The sequence below is a fragment of the Anarhichas minor genome, unplaced genomic scaffold (assembly GCF_050575085.1).
Source record: "Anarhichas minor isolate MPS153535 unplaced genomic scaffold, ASM5057508v1 ptg000021l, whole genome shotgun sequence".
NCBI classification, from domain to species: Eukaryota; Metazoa; Chordata; class Actinopteri; order Perciformes; family Anarhichadidae; genus Anarhichas; species Anarhichas minor.
In genome coordinates this window covers 10,801,307-10,826,428 of record NW_027466467.1, presented here as the reverse complement: position 1 = coordinate 10,826,428, position 25,122 = coordinate 10,801,307, and the positions used below count along the sequence as shown (strand labels likewise).

Sequence of the window (25,122 nt, the reverse complement as noted above, 5' to 3'; positions counted from 1 at the left end):
GTGAGATAAAAAATTACTCAATGGTAGCAGCACTAGTAACTAAACCACAGATGGTACCTGCATCTTCCTCTGGCAGAGTGGGGTTGGGTCCCTCGTTACTGGTGCCCAGCTGGAGACGCCTCATGTGACGGACCACTGCTGTGGCGTTGAATGCTTGCTGCAGTGGAAAAGACGCAAAGGCAATATAAGCCAGAAAACCACAACATCTCATTCATCTGCACCTGAAAGTTGACCAACAGCAGTCTAAAGCAGTGGTTCCTGACATGTTCTGCTTAATCATGGTTCAAGGTTAATTTACTGTCATTGTATGAAACAGGGTTACGCAACAAAAATCAGTTGTAGTCCCTTTATGCTCCGTTAGAAAAACCAAAGCAAAACTTTTTTTTATGGTTGTGTGTGGAAGATGAGTTGATGAGTCTCACCGCCTGAGGAAACAAGCTGCTCTGTAGTCTGGGGATGCAACAGCGGATACTTCTGTATCGCTACCAGACGGCAGCAGGTTAACAGGCTGTGGCTGGAGCAGGTTGTGTTTTTGAATATCTTTTGAGCTCTTCGCTCAGTAAATGGGTACCAAACAATGTTCTAGGCGGAAGCAACTCAGGGTGCACGTCTGTGAGCTGGGAGCAGTCCATTTAATCAGAATGTTTCATACCAGTGCAGTGCCCGTTTGGCTGACTGCTTGAAGCTAGTTCACACTTAAAACTGCACTTCCTCCGTTCCTCAGCAACACACACCCACCAAGTGTGAAGTCAATCGGATGATTACTTACGACAGACATGCATACAGAGACTACTTCCATTTTAGTTAGATTGGTAGTTTTCAGAGGACGCAAGAGTTAAACAGTACAGTATCTGACTAGAAACAAGAGAAGGTTAAAGAAAAGCTTAAACAATTAACTAAAATCTAGGGAAGCAATATTTTTCTTATTTCCCACACTGGTAATCATCTCAAGACTTCATGGATTTATCTCGTAACCCTTAAGGGGGCCTTGACACCCAGGTTTGAAACCACTGCCCATGAGATTTGTTGCAGTCCCAAATCTTTAATGTGTCTAGTAATTCAAACACGTTCCATTCCCAAAAGATACAATTAAAAAGGAGTTATTCTTAAAGTTCAGACCAAGACCACACTTTTTATTGTAGCAAAACCATATACTCTCAATGCACACTAAAAGGTAAAAAAAAAAAAAAAGATCACATGGCATGAATCATGCATATAAGAAAATCCAAGATAAACTGGAAGTCCGACTTACCTTCCACTTGCTCTTAGCAAAATTCTTCTTGATCTGAGCACTGACAGACTCGTGGATGTTCTTTTCCAAAGCAGTATCCCCAGCAATCCTGACAAACAGATGATTAAGGAAACATAAGAGTGTGTGTGCTATAGATAGCAGTCACATGTACAGCCACAATCAGAATTTTGTAAGCACTAAGGGCTCCACGATATTCTCAACTGGATTAGTTAAAACAAGTAAATCACTGTAGCTTGAGTATCAAGGTTGTAACTAGATGACAGAATGAGTGCATCGTGTTAGAGGAGTATAGGACCAGTACCAGGGGTGCTGCAGAGCCTGATCACAGGTGTATCGTGTGTTGGGGTCTTTCTGCATCAGGTGGACTATAAAGTCTTTAGCTAAAAAGAAATACAAAAGGTTAAAATGTTAATATTACAAAGGTCACCAGTTACATTGACATAACAATATTCCAGTGCTGTAAACAGGAGAACACAAATATTGAGGTAATTCCAATGTGCCAGAAAAATTGGCTGCGGCATCAATTGTATAATTTGTTCTAAATGTTGAAGTGATCCAAAATCAGGGAAACGGATTTCAGGAGGAGTTCTAGAGCCAGGACTGGAGGGGGGGAATAAACATGGGGTCATTGCCTTGGCCTGTGGGCTAAACACCTGTGAGGTGGAAGGCAGGGATTGGAGAATATATTTACTAACTTAGAAAACTTGAGACATCACTCTCTCTGTCGGAGAAAGAGCTTAGCCGGCTCTGGAAACACTCTTGAATAAGAGGTGACCTCTGTCTTGGCCTCGCTCAGGGTGAGATGCGTCAGGTTGGTAAGTGGACACTAACAAGTTCTGGCAGCCCACTTCTTTTTCCTCCTGGAAGAGAAGGTCTGTGTGTTGCAAAGAGGAAAATTCTACTGTTGTTTGCACATCAATGTGCCAAACAGCTGTTCAGAGTATTTAGTCTATTTAAAGTAGACGGTGCAGGAGAGGACTTTGTTTAAGAATGGTTTAGATTAATGCTTTTTACTGTATAGAATTTAATCCTATTCCAGTATTTATCAAGGCAATATTGCAAACAGAGAAAACTTTGGCAAAGATAATCATACTGGAAAAGAATTTCGGCTTAACCTCGTCCCTCAATTTACATCTAATTTCAGCTGAAGTGATTATAATTTAGTTGCATGTAAAATGAAGTTTATGTTTTTTTTCTGACATTTAATATTCTATGTCATTATCAGGGATGTTTACATGACTGGAAGCTGCATTAAAGAACACCAGGTTGTTGAGTGTTTCACACACACACACACACACACACACACACACACACACACACACACACACACACACACACACACACACACACACACACACACACACACACACACACACACACACACACACACACACACACACACACACACACACACACACACACACACACACACACACGCGTGAAAGAAAGGCATCACTGGTATAAGCAACAGAATCACTCTATGTGATGAAGTTAGGAGTTCAGCAAGGAGGGAGGATGATGGTTTTAGGCCACTTCTCAAATAGATCAAGAGGAATTCAGAATGTTTGGGCACTAGGAAGTGAAAAGACAATGCAAGGGCAGTTTCCAAGCTGACCTGAGGTCAGGGAAATTGTTGAAAAAAATATGTTCTTGCTGCTTTAATAAAAGTGTTTCCCTGGTGTTCTATGCTAGATCATGCACCTGGAAAAATTACGCTTCTAATGAGGTCTACACATCTAAAGTGAAATATACAGGTTTGCTATTTCTCTATGACAAATGTAGATCATGCCTTTATGAGGACTGAAGAAAAATAGCTTAATAAGAGCTGTACCTGAATCAGAGATATCATCCCAGTAAGGAGAATCAAACTCGTATTCTGCCTTCAGGATCTGTTCAAACAGTTTGGAGTCATTCTCGTCGTAGAACGGAGGGTAACCACACAACCTGAGACACACAGTACAGCACAGATGTCATATTTTCTACTAGGAGCATCCCAGGAGGTTAAAATAACTATCAAACACAATACATGTATCCATGCTGTGTTGGGCTGGATTCCAGTCAGAAAGTGTACTCACAGAATATAGGCTATGACACCAATAGACCAGCAGTCCACTGCTTTACTGTAGGGTTTCTGAGCCAACACTTCAGGGGCTGAAAGAACAAAACAAGGTAATACAAGTACATGAAGATAGATGTTTAATGACGTTTGACACATGTTAAGCACTATTAGTATGTAAACTGTATAAGTTATTCATTTTGTAGTTTGGCCTGTGAGTAAAGTGAGACTGTGGTTGCAAAAGTAATTTACAAAATTAAACAGATTTTTTTTTTTTACTGGGCTAAAATGATTCATGATGTTTGTTATCTGTATGAGCTTCCGATAAGCTGTTGATGGTGTTTTATGAAAGATTTTGCATCACAGTACCGGTTAGATAGTGTCATTGGGCTAATATTGCATGACACACTGTTCCCTGCCTTGTATAACTGATTTATTGTAAGTAGATGTTCAAGATATCTCTGACTTCTTTACCAACATATCCAGGTGTTCCACAAGCTGTCGACATCACACTGTCAGAGCCCTCAATTTTAGACAGACCGAAGTCACTGATCATGATCTTGGAGTCTTCTTCCATGCTGTAGTACAGCAGATTCTCTGGCTGCGACGAGGAGGGACAAAAAAAAAACAGAAAGTTGATGAGAGTGCCATCACACAAATCATGCAAACTCTCTCCGACATCTCTGGTATCTCTGGACTGACCTTGAGGTCACGGTGCACAATGCCCGTGTCGTGGAGGTATTTAACGGCATCTAGAATCTGCTGAATGAGCTTACTGGCATCTTTCTCCGTGTAGAAGCCCTTCTCTATGATACGATCAAAGAGTTCCCCGCCAGACACCCTGGACAAAGAGAGAGAGAGAGCGAGAGCGAGAGAGAGTGAGAGAGAGAGAGAGAGAGAGAAAGAGATTAATTCATTGAAGCAAAGTGAAGCTTGTGGAATATATTGTAACGGTATGGAGACAACAACCACACAAGATTTTACTTGCTGAATAGTGAGATAAAGTATGAAAAGGCATGATGTAAAGAAATAAATAACATTTTGCAAATATAGGAAAACAAGAAAAAGTGCTAAAGAGTTTGAGAGGGAAGTGCCATTAGGGAAATACAAAATAGAGACTTTGTTAAATAAATCCCCACTAATCTGAACAAGGAAACTTGTTTTAGGTTTAGAAGCCACTAGATGGAGACGTCGCCCTGTCGACAGTTAATCTGAAGCAGTTTGTTTGAGCCTCCAATATTAACACACTACACACTCAAAACAGACACACCTTGGGAAGGAAAAATGGTAAAACGAAGAAGAAAAACAAGAAATGGAGGAGAAGCTAAATAATAATCCAGAAAGTCAGAACTGAGGTAGTCTGGTCTTGAGCGTTAAGGGGTTTCTCCTTGCAACATCATTTCTGACGTTAGGTCAAGGTAACAATAAATCAGTAGATCCATTACTGTGAGGAATCACTGGGTCTTATATGAAAGAGTGTGCACCTGTTATTCAGACTGAACACAAAACGTATTGCGAGGACACACAAATACTTATTATGAGGGAACACAATTATATTACCGGGGATTGGGGAAGTACTTAAAATAATTTCCCACTAGTCCATTCTTTGATAAATGTACTCCCTCCCTCACTTCCTCTACCTTTTATGTCTCTGATGTGACGTTGACTGTGATTAATGCTTAAATGATTTATGTTTTCTGGAGCCTCACAGTTAACAGTGCCTCTGATCCTGATCTGTTCCTCCTCTCATTCTCTCTCTGACATTTCAGGAGTTGAGGTGGGTGGGAGGCTGACAGGCTGCAGGTGTGAGGGCGAACTCCCCACTAGTGTTCATGAGTAGGCATAGTACTGTTTTGTGTGTTACAGAGTGCAATTAAGTAGGCGTGTGGGAGAGAGAGTTTGAAACACACATCAACAATCACACACACACACACACACACACACGTGAATACTCACAGTTGCATGACCAGGTAGAGGTGTGATTTACTTTCAAATATCTCTTCCAGAGATACGATGTTGGTGTGTTTAAGCCTGTGAAGAAGGAGAGAGGAGAACTCTTTTTCATTTAGCCATTAGTATTTGACAAGATCTCACAGTCAGTGTAAGTATCCACCACAGAGTTGCATCCAACAGTCACATGTGCTACACTGTGTGGTGGTATTCAGCTCCCTAATTGGCTTAACTTTGTGCTCTGCTGCCCCTTGAGACCTGCCGGTGCGGTGACAGGGATGAAAAGATGAATCACACAAGATCAAGATTGGTATGACAACGGTATGTTTCGTACCTGTGTTACACTCAGCGGCCACTTTATTAGGTACACCTGTACAATCTAATGCAAATCCCTACAACTAATCTGTTATAAGTTCTACCTTTGTAAACTAGGGGTGATGCAAGTGTCTTTTTGCACCATAAAACAACAATTTTAGGATATAAGAGGGTGTTGAGTCTGTTTAAACCTTTATTTTTCCTTTTATATAATATATGTATTTAATGGTTGTTTCACCTTCCACCATAATAATTGTAGGGTTGGGTTTTAAACCTTACTACTTTTTCTGGTATAAACCGAAGTGTTCATAATGTTGTTTACTTAATCTTCCACCAGGTACTTCCTGTCAATATTTTGCCATTCCTACTTCGACAAATGTATTTCATTGTTGCTTGTGTTTAGTGTGGCTTGTTTAGTTAAAAACATGTTCTTATTTCCAAAAGTAAGGCACAGTATGGTGACAAATATTGTTTTGTTATCATGCCAGAACTCGGGTATCATATCAGCATTAGTATTAGAAAGTGTCAGATGATCTTGTTGTAATATTTATTTGTGTGCAACCCTTTCGTTTAATTGACCTCAGTATTTGGACTATGAATGCGTGCTTGAAGGTAGGAGGACAAAGACAACACAAAGCCATGTGCCTGAGCTGTACCAGAGGTAACTGTGTACAGTATGAGTCAGCATGAGCTCATGCTGGATTACGGCAACGACTCATCCAGATTGTAACAGTACATGGACACCCTCATTTATCTGCTTAGCTCAGTGTGGAAGGAGAGATGGACCCAGTGAAGGATGAATGATGGATTAAACGGACACATGCAAATCGTGTGAGCTCAAGCATGCACTTTTACACATAATTACAGAAGGTCAAAAACATGCAATAAAGATGCATTTCATTTGAAGTTCTGTGCAAGTGTGTTTGTGATGAACTCATGGCGGACACAGTGGCCATGGTGATTGTCAGAGAGAAATGTCTATTGAGAGCTGGTGAGTCATCTCAACATAGAAGTCGGCGAATTAGAGGACAGAGTTACCAGCTCTGCAGTAATGACTGCATCAGACATCTGGGTGAAATTGGCAGATCTGATTCTTTAATCCATATTCTGTTGAGTTTCTCAAATACTTACAACGTTTATTAATGTATGTAATCACAGCCTGAGGTCCTTTGGAATTACATTAATTCTTCTTTTAGTGTTTTTGCACATTTGCTTTTGTATTTTATAAGTATTTTCTCACAGCTGTGACACAATTTGTATTTTTTGATACACAGTATTTTCGAGAGCGCTGAGTGGGTCGGCCATAAATTAGTTAATACTTCTTACAATATCTGTAGGATCTTAAAGCTCCTGCGGGGGAGGGGGGGGGGGGGGGGGGGGGGGGCTTGTGATAACACACAATTATTAGGAGTCCAACATTAATTGAAATCGACCAACTTGACATTTCATGTTAAAAAGTCTTCATAGTAGCAACTTCACACCAACTCTTCTGGCACGGCTACAAATGGGTTAGCAGCATGTGATTAGTCACTGCATTTGCACACGTCTGTGTTTGAGTAAATATTTGGTCTGGATAAAAGGGGGAGAGGATGAAGAGCCAGCTAACCAATTTGAGGATACCATACGGCCACATTAGCAGTATATCAAACTACTGTTAGGCTTCTAACAAATAGTGATCAGAACAGAGATGAGTTGACTGAGTGTATCCAACACAAACTGGGCTATTAGACACTAAATTGATAATAAATTAACTTATTTTCATATTCAAATCAAAACACTGTGACAAGTGCTTTACACAGGTTGTAAACATTAAGTTTAACAACAATAAATTACAGCGAGAGACAACAGGAGCCCTTGAGGAAAAAATCAAGATGACGGATTTGGCTCATCGCAGGAAGGAAGAGCGGATATAGTGTGGGCCGTATAATGTTCTGCTACCCTTTCAGTCTCAGGCATGTTTATTACAGAAGGACATGTTTAGGTGCCAACTGTCTCCTGTGGTCAAAAGCAAGAGAGCAGGTTTACGTCACTGTAAACCTTCAGTGTTGTGGGGAGGAATAAAAAAGTAGACAGTGTCGTTATATGGGACTATTGTACATTGTTGACACAAAAGTGGGATTTTATTTTTAACAATTACGCAGGTACACAATCAATTTAGTGTTATCAATACTGATTGTTAGTTCGGCTTGGCTGTTTCCCCCCCAACATTTGGCTGTGATTACACCTTTAACTGGACTGAATAATCCAAAAGGAGGAAATATATCTGTTGATTTCCTGCAATCCAAAGGAAATGTTAAGATATAAAACTATTTTTGCTTATAAATACACCTTCAAAGCATCAGAAAATATCTGGTTCTTAACTCCGAAACGCTGCTGGAAATAAGACGGATGAGAGCGGTGAGAACGACTCCAAACATTAACGTTGTGAACCGTAAAAAAAGCAAAACAATGGTCTGAAAGATTACAGAGCTGAGGGTGACTTCAGCGTCGGTTGATAAATCTCTGTAGGTTTATCACTATGAGCTACGCCTCTCACATTAAGTGTAGTCATTTGATCCACTGTTAATATGAAAATATGGATTAATGAAGCTTTAAGGAAATACAACTCCGTCAGACCCTGTCCACATGCTCTGTGTACCGAGGGGGGTTTGAGGATGACGTGTTAAAATGACCAAGGAAACCTTTGTACGAGTCTACACAAACTTCAGACAAAGCAAGCGAACAATGATTTTTGTCAAAAGGGTAACTAACCCCCACCTCTGTCATTCCTTCAGCCTCACCTCAGGACGGATCATAGCTGTATATTGGCTAGAGTTGTGTCTCCTGTAACCCAGGCAACAAGAGCTCTAAAAATAACTTGGGACACAACGTAGATCAGTCATTTTCACCGTGGTCTGTAATTCCCCACATCTGAAGAAAGTACGTTTGAACAGCTCCACAAGTACAAGGAGTGTTATTGTCACTTGGAGGTTAAATGTTATTGTGTTTAATATAACGATGGTCACAGCAAACTTCTTTTTTTTCCCAGAAGCTGCAGGTCAGGTTAATTCCAATGGATGTATAAAAATAACTGGATACAGCGTCGGAGGGGGCGCCCTGTTCATTTCTATGAAAGTTCCTCAGTGGCGCAAGAAGCAAAAAAAGTTTGACTTCCGAGGATATGATTCAGATGAAGATACCCGGATCTTCCAGCAATCATTTGCATCCATGGGGCCCATAGAGCAAGCGCACTAGCCTTACCTTTAACCCTGCCTCCCAGCCCTGGGTCTAGCCTTGGTCTCGGGCTCATAAACACAAACAGAGGAAGGGAAATAACTCTTTAAACAAGGGCTATTCAAGTTGATTTACCTCAAAACTAATTATCTGTTTACTTACAGACATCTCTCGGGGCTCGGTTAATCCACAGAACAGGTTTCACAGGAACTATTCCTTCACTAGTTCCAATGAAAACACTTCACAGTGAGGCGAGTTTCTTTCCCACCTGAATAACCAGGAAATTGTTTCCTGAAATACAAGTTGGTCGTGAATTTTCTACCAGATGGTTAGATTAGTTTGAGTGAACTGGCCCTTTCCTCACTGAATATATGAATCCAGACATATGGATCCAAGTCTTAAAAGCTCAATATGATGCATATTAGGTGCAGTATATATCATATACGACATATATGGTATCTAGTAATGTGATACAACTTACATGATGCAGTAATAGAGATACAGTGAGGAAAAAAGTACCATTTTTGTCGCTAGTATTTCGGATGCAGGCTAATGCTGCACATCGGCAAACATGTAAAGGTTTGTGATTACAATACATACTGGCTTAAAAACGCATGTTTATTTTATATGGCATTGTACTTCATTGTTTTTTCGATTACTAAAGAAATACACTTACTTGTGCAGGACTGCAATCTCATTCTCAATGCTGTTTTCTTTGCCCTCCAAAGCTTTCTTGGGGATACACTTGATAGCCACCAATCTCTGGGTCCTCTTCTCCTCAGCCAGGACCACCTCAGAGAAAGCTCCCCTGAAACACAAACACACAGGTCAGTCCGTCAGCCCTCAGTCCATTTATCTTCGTGTGCAGAGCTCTTCACATGCATCTGTGACATTGTGGAGAAAAAAAAAGAAGAAACTCCTGCTTTGATGTTAAATCGGCCAAACTTTTGTGATAACTTGGCTACTTACATCTAAGTGCTTGTAGAAATTCTAGCCTGCTGATGCCAGATTGTGTTTATTTCTTAATTCGGCCTCCTCCTAAAGTCTTTGGGTTGCTGCTGAGTCAAGTTTTGGAGAAGGGACAAATTGGCGAGATGAATTCGAAGCACCAATATCAAATGCCGAGGTTTATCTTGGTGACAATTTTTTTATATTGGCCTAAAACTGTTTTTAATGTAAAGTTTCACTCATGTGCTGCCAATACTGACAGCCACATTATCATTTGTGGAACACACTGTATGGTGAGAGGCCTCTCTTTGTCTTTCTCTCTACCCTGACACCAGTTACAATAAAAAATTACATTTCTTCCTCCTTTTCTCTCCACGTGTCTCTCTGCCAACTAAAATAAACAATGGCAAACAAGTTAAGCAACGCAACTGCATTTTGTTTTTGCATTTTCCCATGACCCATTCAACAGTAGAGGCAGACATGTCTTAAAACCTCTTGCGTTTTTGGACGAGGTCCAGAGATTTTATTACTCAAGACCAAAACCTCTACAATAACTACGTGGAATCCCAGACCACAATTACAGGTTTTTAATGAATTTCCCACTAACACGATTAGTAACACAACTGCAAGGAGACATGGTACAGGAAGGGAAAGAGCCTTCTGACATGAATACTGAATCAGTCAAGTGTGAGCAAAGTGTGAAAGAAATGCTGCTGTTGAAGGTAAAGCAGCATAAGAGGTTACAGTACTCCTTGACAGTGTAAGTTTCATATGGTCTTATCTTTTGTGTTTTTGTGTGACGAACATATTTCTCCATGCAGTTCTTTTATGGTAAATAAAGTCTACAGTTGGAGAGTTATGTATGAAGTCGCTGGAGGATTAAGCTAAAAAGTGTCTACGGTAACACACACACACGTGTATCTATAGGCATTCCAGTAATTAGCCCAGATGTAAAACATCTGTGTATTCTACAAACAAGACCGTATGGTGACTTCACACCACGGATCGATTGTAGGGACGGGAAAGATTCTCATGTGTACGACTTCTAAGCGTTCACTTCACCAGACAACTCAGGACTGTTGTATGCTTGCAGTAGAGGCAAAATCTATTTGAGTTGATTAATTCACAGTTATGCTTTGTGATATGAATGTACTGCTGTGTGTATTTATAGAACTGAGGCATTGTTACAACCCCGGCTGTCACAAAATGTACTTAACTGCAGCAGGTTAAAACTCTTTGTCTCCATTTAACGGCTCAATAGATGGCAGGACTGTCACGCAGTAACAAAGACCATTCAAACCTCATCTGGATGAAAGTGTTTGCAATTTCATAGGGAAGTTTGCAGATCAGATCTTACTCATACTTCCTCTTATGTTTTCCTACCACACTGTCATTCACTTTTCATCAGCCCATAGTGAACAAATGTTTGTTTTAGATAAATATTGGCAGAGTCAGCATTTTAAAAACATGTCTCCGTCTGTGTGGTAGGAAGGTTGAAGAAAAGCTAAAAGTCATGCAGATCTCTTGCATCACTTATGGGAATCATACAACGACAAGACAACCTTACACCACTATAGCAGCAGATGTACTTTTGCAAACTGCTAAATGTAAAAAACATCCTGCATTTACCTCATTAAAGCAAAACTGTATGTGTGTGTGTGTATATATGTGTTTGTGTGTGTTGGGGGGGGAGGTGAATGTCAGCTATCTTACAGTATCTCCTCAGCCACATATAGCTGTATGTGTGGGCAGAGAGGAACCATAATCATCCAGTCACTAGGTTTGTAGATACTTTATCAGCGTGGCCAACAAGGAAGAACTGCATGGTTTCATGCCACAGTGATCAGCAAAGAAAGTGCATGACCTACAGAGCACAGCTCCTCTACAAACACCACCCTTACTCTTCAGTGTAAAGCCACTGCTGTCCAGAAAAAAAAATCATGCTTAAACATTTGTAAGAAACACTGAACTGTACTTTAATGATTTTCGTTCCCCCATGACTCAACCTTACAGGTGCTTCACACAATATCAACAAACCTGAATACTGCACCCTGATTGCTGTTTTGATCCACAGTGAGTTTGACTGTTTATATACAAATCACATTTGTTCTACAACCGTGTTTTTCAGCTCATAACTGGAAATTGTATATTTTCCTCGGGCAGACCCTCTGGGTGTTTTAACAGGAAATGAAGTGTGTATTTTAGGAAAGTGCACCAAGCACACAGCATGCAATTTATGACTTGCTAATGATAATCTCGGTGCTGCTGTATTTCCATTGGCTTCATGACCAAACAATTAAGGTGGATTTGGCGATTCCATTTTTAATGTGGGTACATCTAGGCTTCTAATCTAGAACAGTTTAGCGAGTACATGGTCTAAGAAATGACAAGAGAAATACAGAATCTGCACTCACAGATAAGGGGTCATCTTCTTTATTGTGGGAAAAAAACGTACGTGTTTTAGCTTAAACAAAGGGTCCCAACCCAATGAGGTACACTAGTTAAACGAGTAGTAAAAATTACAACTAGTACGTAAAAAACTACTACTAGTTAATTGCATCTTTCTTACAGTACTCAAGAAACAGATTTAATCTCTGGTTCCTTCACATACTTTATCCAGAGTGACCTACATAAAACTTCTCGGGTGATATTAACCTCAAAAGCTCAAAGCTAACAGAACACTCAACCCCTTTGCTGATCAAAGTAACAACAACAGCATCTTGGGAGCAAAGCCTTGTGTTCACATTTCAACAAGAACGTTAAACTGTCACAGAAAGGCCATTAGCTTTGGCATAAATCCAGCTGTGTGGAGGAGGTTGTCAGTGCTGCAAATTCCTCTGTATCATCTGGAGGATTTAGTTGACATTCTCCATGCTCCCACCGAGGGCCTCTGGGGAAGTGTCAAACAGTGGTTCACAAAAACATTGGGAAAATCTGAGAACACTAATGTGTTTTTGACTATGGATAGTCCCACTGTCCACTTCTTGCACGCAAACTCCTTCCAGTGGCACATAGTTATCTTGTGAGGTAATGACACACCGCAACATGTTTCCCTTTTTAATTATTCCCCTAATTACAGTCAGTGACACAATGACCCTAGTTCCGCTGGACTTCAGACAAAGCCTGTTAGTCAGAAACAAAAGTATTTAACCCTTGACTTCCTGTCATCAAATGGCACGGCACATTGTTTTCATGCAGTCCCAATAAATACTTCCTTCTTTCTGAATGTCAGTGACCTGCAGGGTAACATTGTCATTGTGTTGAGCAACAATCTCTAACACAACACCATTTCAAAACAGGGGAATTCTGTACATTGTGGACTATGCAGTACACTCCATAAAACAAGGCCCTTTTGCCTATGATGATGTTCATTCTGTGCGTGATAGCAATAATTATATTACGCAATTGGCTGGCAGTGATCTGCTTAGTTCTACTGCCAATGTCACTTTCTAAAACGACAGCTTACTATTGTGATGAGAAAGAGGAGGGAGAATATAATCATGCTCAATTTTAAGTTTGATAGAAAAACACTACTGAAGACAATGCTTCCACACGCTTCCCTTCTCTCATCCGCCCACTCATCCTTTCAACAGACTATATTGTGGAGAGCCACAACATTACTACAATAAGGATTGAACGATAGATTATGCCTGTGTCCAGCTGTGGAACAGAGGTTAGTTGGTTAGGGCAAAAATGACCTTCTAGTGGAGAAAACAAAAAAATAGCCCTGCCCCTTACACAGTGCAGGCCCAGAAAATATGAAGAGCATGATTATGATGAATATTTGATGGATGCTAAGTAGTGTGGTGAGTTTGCTGCGAGCTTAATCCTAGCGAAGGCTTCAACTGGATTATGAGGTAAACAACTGTGTTTGCCGAGCTGTTCCTGTTCCTTGCACGACATTCTTATCTCCACCATGGGACATGTGTCCAGGAAAAGGACACACACACACACACACACACACACACACACACACACACACACACACACACACACACACACACACACACACACACACACACACACACACACACACACACACACACACACACACACACACACACACACACACACACACACACACACACACACACACACACACACACACACACACACAAAACAGTGGGGCGTGTTCTCAGAAGTTCCCTGTGCGAATACATTACAGAGTTTAAATATGGACTGGCAGCAACAAAATGTAAACGTCCTCAGCCTCAAACAGAGTAAATATTTACATGCAATTTATATCAGTGATGGGCATTGTGCTATTGGGCACAAATTCCAAATCCAAACACTTTGTATTTTGCACAAACAGTGGACAAGAAGCAGCCTCCTAACTTTCACCGACCAAAATGTTAGCATAAATAAATATTAGCATAGTCGGATCACTCAGCTCCTTATTACATCACTGTTTTCAGTCTCTGAGTAAGCTGCGTGCTTAAAATACACAGTTGGCGTCGCTTATCTTCTGTCGCTACAAGGAACCTTTTCATGTGTGTATGTGTCACTCGGTGCATAAAAGGAATTTAAAACCAAAGAATTATAATCTCACATGCCATCGTGCACACATTTGTGCTAATGACGATACAACAAGCACACAGACACGTAACATAAACACAAACATGTACTAGCAGACCATTATAAGATTCTGTGGTTACATCCACACAGAAAAAAAAAAACAGCAGAGCTCTGATGATTTTCAATGAGAACAACAATAAAGACCGTATACATATTACTGACACACTTTTAAATGCAATTATCAAAAGACAAAAACAACCTGCCTTGTCTTTTTGCAGGGCCCACTCTCTATATGCTGTTACAGTCTCTTCTCTTTTAATGAAACAGTTTTTATCCTTTGTTACCATCTGCTGTGTTACAAAGGAGTCTGTGCCAATGCAGACATGCACAGTACACATGCCGTGTTAAAGTAAACTCGGTGAGAGACGCTAAACGACAGCCCTCTGAGAAACTGCAACACCAGCTCTCAGCAAGTGACTCTGCTTATGTCTATGTCTCAGACAGATAACAAACTGCAAGCCTAAAGCCCCCCACTCCATGAACGACCTTACGCCAAACGAGCTGAACGATTTCTACTGTCGCTTTGATGGGACAATGTGACAGTCCTGACCCCACCCCCCATGACCCCATCCACCAGGTCACCCGTCCCCCAGCTCAGCAGGGGCCCATGCTTCTGTACCACAATTTCCTACTGTAACACACCCTTTCTATATTAAAATACACTTGCCACTTTTATAATATACTCGTTTTAAAGTACTGTTATGCTTGTTACCACATTGTATTGTCAATTTTAATATTTTTCTATTATGTCTTGTAATGTACTTGGCAATAAACGGTTCTGATTCTGAACTCAAATAAAGTCAATGTTGATTTTATATTAAGAAACGAACGAGGATCTTTCCTCTTATGCTGTGGTGTTTTGAGACTACAGACCTTCCTGGACTATCTGCCATATATTTATTTTCCCTATAAATCCCACATTTCTCAAACACCAATTGTGCCATCTGTCCTGCTGAGAAGTTGGTCAAGAAAGTGTGCAAGCAGATGACAAAATGGTAACTGTGGAAAGGTCAGAGAGACATAGGGAAGGACCATCTGGTCCAATCAGAGCTTAGAGATACCCAACTGTGATTCTGGACCTGACACATAAAAAGACCATCTTTGCTCTGCGGGCCCTCCAAAATATCTACAAAACCAAACCACAATCGCTCTCCTTATCTGAAAATCAACACAATGCATAACAACTTAGTGTAAGCAAGCACTGCGAGCTAGATTTAACAATCCAATACAATATATAGAGCAATTTAACTTCTAGATAGATTTCTATAAAATATGGAAGGGAGACATATACTTTTAAGAGCATGATTATTATGTTTGGATCCCTTAGTGAAAAGGTGAGATCTTAAAGCTGATATAATAAATATTTTTATACCAACAATGGATTAAATAACTTATTATAAACCCACAGAGAATTATCACCCGATTCAGTTAAAGTCAGCTCTGAGCGTTTTAGCTCTTTCACACATGCAACCTTATATGGTGATGAATAGTTGATGCAGGTTTAAGTCTAATTCTAATATATATCCTGTGGTTTGGGGGTCATGACTGGTATGTTTGTGATACAGTGCGGGAAGCACGAAGTTAAATTTCACTCAACAGTGCCTGGTTGGCCACAATTTTTATGTAAAAATCCAGCCGCTGGTACAGGTACTGAAGCTTTTTGAGCGTATATGCTTGGATTCTGTTTTGAGTAAAGTCACATACGTGTGATAAGAAGCTATGCTGTTCATTATTGTTTTGGTTGCATACTGAACAGAACATGTTTCCAGATGAATACATATACCCCAAATACTGCAATTGTAATAAAAAAGGGATCAATTTAGTCTACTTTGATAACAAATATAATCTGCAGGTACCATCATCTTTATAATCCCTTAATATGAGTGTTGCCATGGTGCTGGTATGTTTGACTGCCACTGCCAGTAACTATGTTCTTTGGCTGGAGACCTCAGTGCACTGCACGCCACACTATGGCTCAGCAAGAGGAAATGTCATGACCATATTAAGAAATATAATATATTCATATTGTGTACTGTCAGTACACAGTTTCAGTAAGGTGTGTGGCAATGGGGACAGTGACACTGGACTTCCACTATTCCTCCAACTCTTCCTCCCCAACCTACTTCACAAACACTTCTGTCCATTTGTAAATCCAAAGGTGAGAATGACGAACAATTTCATAGTGCTTAACATTTCTCAGTAAGTAAAGTGCAAACAACTTGACTTTGTTTATTACCAGTATAGGTGATGTACATTGTGGTTGTGTGACGTGATCTTATACATTGCAAAAATACATTTGAAGTGTCCTGATCGCTCGGGATAGTTCACATAACTTGTGGTGAACAGGTTTAGTTGGTAGGAACTATTTTTTAAGTAGAGGGAGGCTCTAGTACAAACTCTGTATCCCTAGACAAATACTCAGCCATGTTTAGCTCATTGTTGTTGGTTTTACGGTCTTTTCAGCAAAAAGTCCAAATAAACCCACTATAAACTATCTGCCTAACATCAAAGACAGACCAACTTAGCAAGTAGCTGCTGAAGCATGCCAAACATCTAGCGAGCTTAAAACAAACATTTTGCCCAGGAGACTAAAATGGAGCTAAAAGCCAAATGTCAGAATGAAAATATGCCAGGCCGCAGGAAACATGATTCCGACGGAGGGATAATGTTGGAAGCAGGTAATTGTGTCCTTACACATTAGCCGTTAAGTGGATCAATGCAACTTAATTCTACTTACTGAAAGGAATTGCTTTGAAACACACACACGCAAAAACAATTTCACTATCCAATTCGTGAAGTAGATTGTAGTTTAGCTGCAAAGCAAAGAACTTGCCTCCCTAAGGATTTCTAGGACCAGAGATAAAAAACACAAAGAAAGTCTTCTCGAGCCAGTTTGCTGATATGTGGACAGCTGGTAATGTGGCGAGTAGGGACGATAGGGGATTATAAGGATTGCGAAAGACTGTGGGAAGATGTACATGACAAGCCTGCAAGTGTATATATTGCTGTGAGCAGATGGAGATGCATAAGTGGGCCAGACAGTGGGACTGGGCATACGTGCGTGTGTGTTTGTGTGTGTGTATTCCAAGAACTGCAGGCTATGCCATGCTTAGCTGTGCTGTGCTGAGACGCAGGCTTCTGTTTGAATTAGGTCAGGGCAGGGCTGAAGGGCTGAGGGTGCCATAAGCAGGGATGGATTTTCAGGATTGGGTTGGGAATTGTTTCAAGTTGTCATTTTTAAAAATAAAAGTTAAACTGTAATTGCTATGAATGCTGGAGTGACGGAATAAATGTGATTTAGTCTCTGAATGAATCAGTAGCTTACTTGATTTTATATTCCTGTAATGAAGCCTTGGCTCAACATCAAGTTTAAAAAAGGTCCAGGATCGTATCTGCACACCTTTGGAGCACAAATAATGTCTGAGCACTGAATTAAAAGTATGTATGTCTGAGACAGAATTACAAGGGCAGACATGGTAAAATGTTATCCTGCATGAGCTTTGAGGTGCAGGGCACTTTGTATGCCTCCTCCCCTTTGATGAAGGAAGGTCTTAGCTCTGTTCTCATCCTACAGCTTGGACACAATCATAACAAGAGAGAAGCTAAGCAAGGAAAGGACAAATTATTAACACATTTCTAGACAGGCCAGGAGGGTGCATGTGGGACACCTTTGTAGAGAAACAGAGACATGATTCAAGGAAGATAAAGAAGAGTTAAATTGTAAGACATATCACGGGAATACAACGAATATTAAATATATATGTGATATAAATATAATGTAAATCATGGGGAGCGAGGAAGAGATAGGACACAGACAGCAAAAGAGAAGCACAGAGAGACAGAGATGAAAAATAGATGAAGTGGGACAGCTCTCATGCTGGGAGACTCATCTGCTCTATAAAAGGTGGCCATTTCCTTTTGTCGGAACCACTTTGTTATCATCATTTTGAATTCATTTGATTCTAACTTGGCACACAAACACGTAATAATGAAGATAAAAGTCGATAAAAGAAAAATCGGTCTGGACTAAATATTCCCTCAAGCCCCTTCTCTGGGCTCCTCACTGTGTCTGCACCTCTAAATTATAGTGTGGAGATGGATCGGTTGTCACAGGTTGCTTTGCCTACTCACTATATCTGAAAATCAGGAAGATAGACATCACAGCAATTAGGAAAATTAAATTCAACAATAGGGATTCAGAGTAAGTATAAGTGTCGTGCATCTTATCAGTATCAGGAAACAGTTGCAATATGTTATCGGTATGAATATCGATTGAAAAGAATGTGCAACACACTGTACATTGTGGATGATTGCTTGCTAATATCAATGGATAAGTATGCATTTTGATTAATGGTGGCCATAATAAACTGTTTCTGGTTAAATGTGACAACAACTCATTTCTGAATCGACAATGTTCATTCTTTATGTAACCTATAGCACAATCCTTAGTTTTAAAAAACTCGTAATGTCCTCTGCTTTTGAGTTGAAGTGGCACCCTAACTTGTACTCATCTACTGCAGTTAATCCAAGTGCATTTGACATTAAGTCAGAGTCAAAGCCTCAACTCTTGTTACACAATTTGTAGACTTTCACTAATGCCTCTGCAAGCAAAAGTGCACACACAAACACACAGTATTGAGTTATTGAATCTTTCCACTCCACAAGCAGAGAGCCCTCAGCTCGAGTGGTGAATTAGCGTTAAAACCCATGTAATTTAGCCGAGAGGCACAAGTGTGCAGGCACAAGTGGAGCAAAAGGTTCCTCTTTTGACTACCAGATTGTGTCCCATGCCCAGACTATAATTTGTGAATCACAAAACAACAAAAAGCTTTGTGGATCCAAGATCCAACATTTGAAACATCAGCATACGTGTCTAATGAAACTACAAAGCAATACAACTGAGTATTTAATTTTTGTGGTCTTCTATCAACTGAAAATGGATAAAAGGGCAACAACTCTGAAGTCGTGATGCACAAAAAATGCCATGGTAAGGTTTTAATAACACATCTTTAGTCTGTCAAATCAAAAATAACAGCCTGTGGGTGTGAGACATCCTTGCTTTGTAAAAAGATAAGATGTGGGATGAATGGGTGCTATGCGTTCATTCATAGAGGTGGAGAGAGAGAGAGAGAGAGAGAGAGAGAGAGAGAGAGAGAGAGAGAGAGAGAGAGAGAGAGAGAGAGAGACGGGAACACTGGAGGAAAAGGTTATCAAGAAGAAGACACAAGGAGGAAAGCTATACAGAACAACTCTGAACCATCAGTGCAGAAAAAACAGATGAACAACATAATCAAAACTGTGTGTCTCACCCTCACCCACACGTTCACACAGACACAACTTTTCCCAAATCAATTGAAGCCAACCATCAGATCATAGAGCCAGCCAGCGCATTGGGCTGCTAGGTCACCGTTCGACATGAGTGACAGAAACAGGCGGGGGCCAATCTATCAGCCGTAACGACTTTAGATGATTACAACATGCTCCCCTACCCTTCACTTCATCCCTTACCCCGTCCCTCCATCCCCTCTGTGTTTCGCAATGTATTCTGGGCTGAAAGTGCAGAGAATTTCCCCTCGCTGCTCTTGGCATTCATTCAAATGTCAGAAAAGGCAACATGGCCCATTAGTGCAATTTGTCATCAGTAGAGAAACTTGGAAGCTGGCAGCCGAGTGTGGGAACGTGGAAATAAAAAAACAACAAAACAAAACAAAGAACAGCTTTTTACGTTATTGAATTCAAGAATCTTTCTAATAACTTATTTGGCAGTATGTTACATCAATATAACAGCACTTACAGATCCAGAGTACATTAATTCCTAATGACTGTCTGGCATAGACCTGTGAACTGGTAGAGTTGTTTGAGACGGACATGAAAGTAGAATTGGTGCAATGCTAAAAATAGTTTCTGTAGTGATGTAATAGAGTCACAGCAAAATACAGAAAATATCAATATCACTTTTACAAATACGTGTCCTGTGAATCCACAAGCAGGTTTGAATGCCGACATACTGAACAACGTATGCTGGAGAGCGCAGGGTAAGTCAATATTTGAAATAAAGCCAAGGGAAGCACTGGGGAAGCCAGAAGGTCTGGATAGGCATGTATGTGTGACATGGTATAAAAAGGTTTTTAAAGTTACCCACAATTTAACTGTAACAGTAGATTAATTATACTTTGTGTCATTGAAAATAAATGGTTTGGCCCTGTTGTGTCCTGAGCCCTGTTAAATGAAAGCATTCAGCTACAACTAAAAACAGGGATGCAGGACACACTGTTCCACAGCCAACACAGTGTGAAACCAGGATACAGTTCGAGAGCAGGTGACAGGGATGGGGAGCTGGATTTGTGATGGCAGAGTTTCGGGCTGGGTTGGACAGAGAAAGACACACACACACACACACACACACATACAAAAACACCTCCTTTTTAATCTCATTATTACTTGACACCTTGGCAATATTGTCTTTGTTACACTCATGCAAATAAAGCATGAAGGAAATGAACAGAGAGAGAGAGAAAGAGGAAGAGGGGGATAGCTTAACATAAGTAGAAATGAGAAAAGAAGGAACGCAAGAGAGGATTTGAGTTGATTGCAGTGACAGTGCCGTTGCCCGTGTGTGCATTATTAATTCCCATCTGTTTTGATTACAAAAACATGTGGCAGCAGCTGGGGATTCAGTACCACTAGTATCTGGTTTAAGCTCCTGCATAATTACTATTTGTGTCACTAAACTCAGACATTTGAAAGAAATATTCAAACGTATGAACTATTTGTTGTAATAGTGTACTTATGATAACATGATCTATTACATCTAAACACAGAAACAAGATAATCAATTTGATACTTGAATATGATGATTTGAATATGCTCATGTGTTAGACGTGATGAAAAAGGTATTCAGTGATGAGGTTATTTGTAGCACACAGTGCATCTCCCTCATGGATGAAATATCAATGAAGGAGGCTCTAGAAACATGAGCACATTTAAAGAGAAATATCTGTACGTCCTCTTTTCTGTGTTTTCATGTAAAAGAGAGAGCGAGTTCATCTCTTGCACAATGCACACACACATGCACCCGTTGGAGGATTATTATTAGCAAATCAAAAAAACTTTGTTTCCATAGTGACTGTTTGAGTCCATTATGGAAAGTGTCTCCTGTTGTTACCAAGACAACAATCCAAGCAATTGCGAACGAATGTGGCGCACAGCTGAGTGATGCGGTGAGCTGGTGATCTCTACATAAACAAGCTCCGCACCAAACCCCGGGGCAGGTGGAGGACTGAAGGGAGGACAATGAGAGCGTTGGAAGAACGGGCAGACATGTTCATGTATGCACCCATTAATTGTACTCGCACACTAATACAACTTCAATAAGGCTTGATACTGCTATACTGTATTTACCTGTACATCATATCCTGCTCGTGTCCAGATACACAGGGTGCTAGCAAAATAATCTAAACATTTCATGGATCACATTTACAGAAACTAGCTGCATTGGGTTGCATACCATTAAGCATTGTCATTTCAGTCATCCCTTTTAACTGAAGATCACTGTTGCCCTTGCAAGTTTATCGGTCATATGCTTTCAGAAAGGAGTCAGATTCCCATAAATCTTAAATAATTAATCATTTCCTGGTCAACACACCTGCAAATTTGGCAGCAGATTATTTGGCCTTTGCAGCTTTTCTTTTGAGTGGGATTTGTCCTTTATTAGAGATAGAGATAGATACCGACAAGAAGGAGGGTAAGCTTCCATCAATACTTTTGTTGCAATAATTGTAACTGTGGAAGTTACTTCAGTCCTTTTCATCAGGCGCTTGCAAGATAGTTTCTACTCTGTGTGCATCAATAACTAAAGAGGCTACGGATGGCTTCATAAACTCACAATACACGCTTAGGTGTAATCTTGGATTCAGCTTGTGTTCACACATCTTAATCCTGGGCTAACAAGGATGTGGGTGTTTGTAGAAGGCGCATCAAGTGGGACACCTTGGATAAACATCCTGTCTCATGACACTCAGCACCCATGATTAAGGATCATAAAACAGAGAAGTAGGATTAAAAGAAAGTTACACTTAACTGCAGTGCACTCTCAGAGTAATTTGTTCTTCGAGAGCAAACTGGGTTCCAAATTGCTTCTGCCAATTTTGGGAAAGCTGGGCAAGCGCTTCATTGTGGGATGGATAGCAGGACCATTTAGACAGGAGGACCCCAGGAGAGGTCAAGAGGACAGAGATGGTCCTGTCTTGGCGATGGAATATGCTCTATTGTTGTGAGCGCCAAATTACATTTGGGTTTTGACAAGTGTCCTGCTACCAGAAGTAGGTTCCTGCTCACTTGCGTAAATATAGGACAGACAGTGTATACTCACACACACTGCCCTAAAAAGTGAAGAGGTCTAAGACAGCTTTCCAGGAAAAGCAGAATAAACAGCAGAGTCACAACACAGACCCATCCAACATGACTCAAAATACCCCAACAGTACTCCACAGTGCAAGACTATTCACAGAAAGCAGGCTTCTGTTGATATGGGATTTAACTTGCCAATGTCTTGCAACAAGACATGTACATTTGTACATTTATACACTTTAATTTTCAGGTCAATCAAAAATACAGAATAGTGCTGAAAACCTTGTGATTGTATAAAGTGATTAAAAGAATTTTTGCACAACACAAAAATGGACCCAGGCCTTTTTTAAGACCCAAAACACAAACATACAAAGACCTCGTTTACGGGCTCTACTGCAGGATGTGAGCGTGAATGGTTGTCTGTCTGTATATGTCAGCCCTGCAAAAGTCTGGCGACCTGTCAGGGTAAGCGGTTAAAGATAATGGATGAATGTAGGAACACATGTTGGCCTGAAGCAGGACTGATCACGTGGTACTGAATTTATGTAATATTAAATGTATGTGTTTTAGACACACGCGCATGAACATCGTCACAGCAAAAAGTCTTGTCCTCAAAATAGAAATAAAACTAATTACTCACAGTACAAAAACAGCCCTTCCCCCGCCCAAATGTGTCACACTCACCAGCTATGCAGACATAAACACACGGCGAAAGAATGAGAAGCTAGAATCCAAGGCTGGAACTGATGTCAATTAAAACTCATTTTTACACGTAGTTAAGTTGCACTGTGTTGAGCAATTTTATAATTATTTTTTTAATTATTGTTGATTAGTTAGATCTAGCTGTATTGTGCCTTTGTAAAGTCCATTGACGGATCCTTGAGAATTACCACTTCATTACATAAGTGCATTCTGATGTTATCTAATACAGCGGCCCAGCAATAATTCCTACTTTTATGAAGCGTGTCAGTGGAGGTAATTTATGAGGCTTAATATTAGCGGTGCTGTTTTACTTTGAACTGTATTTCCTTAAGAGGTGTTTCTGGTGTTCTGCCTACAATCATTTACGTGAAGGGAGCAGAATATGAGCCTCTCAATGTCATGCTTTGTGGCTGGTTTATTGACACTGTGACACAGAGGAAAATCAACAGGTTTCTGATGACACAGTGTCAACAAAAGTGAGCATTAGAAGCTTCACATAGATAATATTGCAGTACTATTCTATTACTGAAAATCTGCTGCAGGGTTATTGTAATCATTTGCATTAGACTGCATACATTGACTACTTCCAAATAAGCCTGTTTATTTGATGGAAAATATTTTGATTACCAAGAAAAATGGTGTTTGGAGTTTTGCCCCAGACCTGTAAAGGTGCTCGGGACTCCTCCTGTACTCAGCATAATTTTACTTGAATCTGAAGGAAATAGTTAACCAGCATGGACAGACTGTATTGATTGCTTTAAATATTGTGTTTTACAATTTTTAGAGAGGTTTATATTTAATGCAGGTGCAATTTCATGCCAAAACAAACGCACCAAATTGCACTGCACCACATGATCCACAACGTTAAAACAAACTTATCTGTGCCACTCCACCTACATTGACATAAGCAAATTTGTTAAGAACCATGAAATTACCAAGGCCTGAAAAAAACAGCATTGTTGCTACTGCTGGCTTTGCACTGACACAATTACCGAATGTGTGCCGCTTGCACCACATCAGGTTCCCATTAGAGCCGGTTATGTCCGATTAAGCATCAAGCTGTTTATCTAGGGACACTGACAGGAGCAGCCCAGGATAAATATACTTAGAGCATTGACACGTTAAACCTTATCACGAGTCTTGTTGCGCTGTAATAAATTCACGGCCAGTCCATCCCTACCAAGTTACGGTCTATTGAGCAATTACACAGCAATCTGCCCAAATACTTGCATGATAATTTATAAAATTCAATTCCACACTAAAGGGTCAGAAACAAAACAAATTAAAATTGTCTGTGCTTCATCAATCTAAGAGAACGGTTAACTGATTCGTATTAAATGCAAAAAACAAGCACCTTTTATTCAAAGCGCGGTTGTGTTATTGTGAGTGTGACAAAGCCAATCGTACAAAGCTGAAACACAAGTGGTTTTGCCGCTGGCACTGACAAAAACTTACGTTCCCAGGATCTCTTTGAAGTCAAACTGATCCTTCACGTCTGTGGTCTTCTTTTTCCAGGCATGGCAATCGTCACCCAGTGGCATCTTCTTGGTGTCACGGTCCGAAACAATACTAGTGAAGAAAAAGAGGATAAGGAGAAGAAGCTCATTAATACCAACAGTTTAACTGTTTCCATCTCCAACCTGCAATAAATGCAACACTGCACTTATTGTGCGGCTCACTTTTCTTATATGGTTGATTGTATGAAAGTGAATCAACATTTGGATATTTTTATGACATCCGTGGATTTTTTACAGTGTTTGCA

At 40.3% G+C, this 25,122-nt stretch overlaps 1 protein-coding gene across 1 annotated transcript in view; it reads right to left on the bottom strand.

Moving 5' to 3' along the window:
• Positions 1-25,122, bottom strand: part of camk1b (calcium/calmodulin-dependent protein kinase Ib) — a 34,177-nt gene that overhangs the window by 3,108 nt on the left and 5,947 nt on the right. Inside the window, exons 2-11 of the mRNA XM_076096291.1 lie at positions 24,816-24,929; positions 9,463-9,594; positions 5,265-5,339; positions 4,011-4,149; positions 3,783-3,909; positions 3,328-3,403; positions 3,084-3,196; positions 1,554-1,632; positions 1,253-1,340; positions 58-157 (exon numbers count right to left, since the gene is read on the bottom strand). Of these exons, the coding sequence (XP_075952406.1) occupies positions 58-157; positions 1,253-1,340; positions 1,554-1,632; positions 3,084-3,196; positions 3,328-3,403; positions 3,783-3,909; positions 4,011-4,149; positions 5,265-5,339; positions 9,463-9,594; positions 24,816-24,901 (1,015 nt within the window). The 5' untranslated portion in view covers positions 24,902-24,929. The remainder of the gene's footprint in view (positions 1-57; positions 158-1,252; positions 1,341-1,553; positions 1,633-3,083; positions 3,197-3,327; positions 3,404-3,782; positions 3,910-4,010; positions 4,150-5,264; positions 5,340-9,462; positions 9,595-24,815; positions 24,930-25,122) is intronic.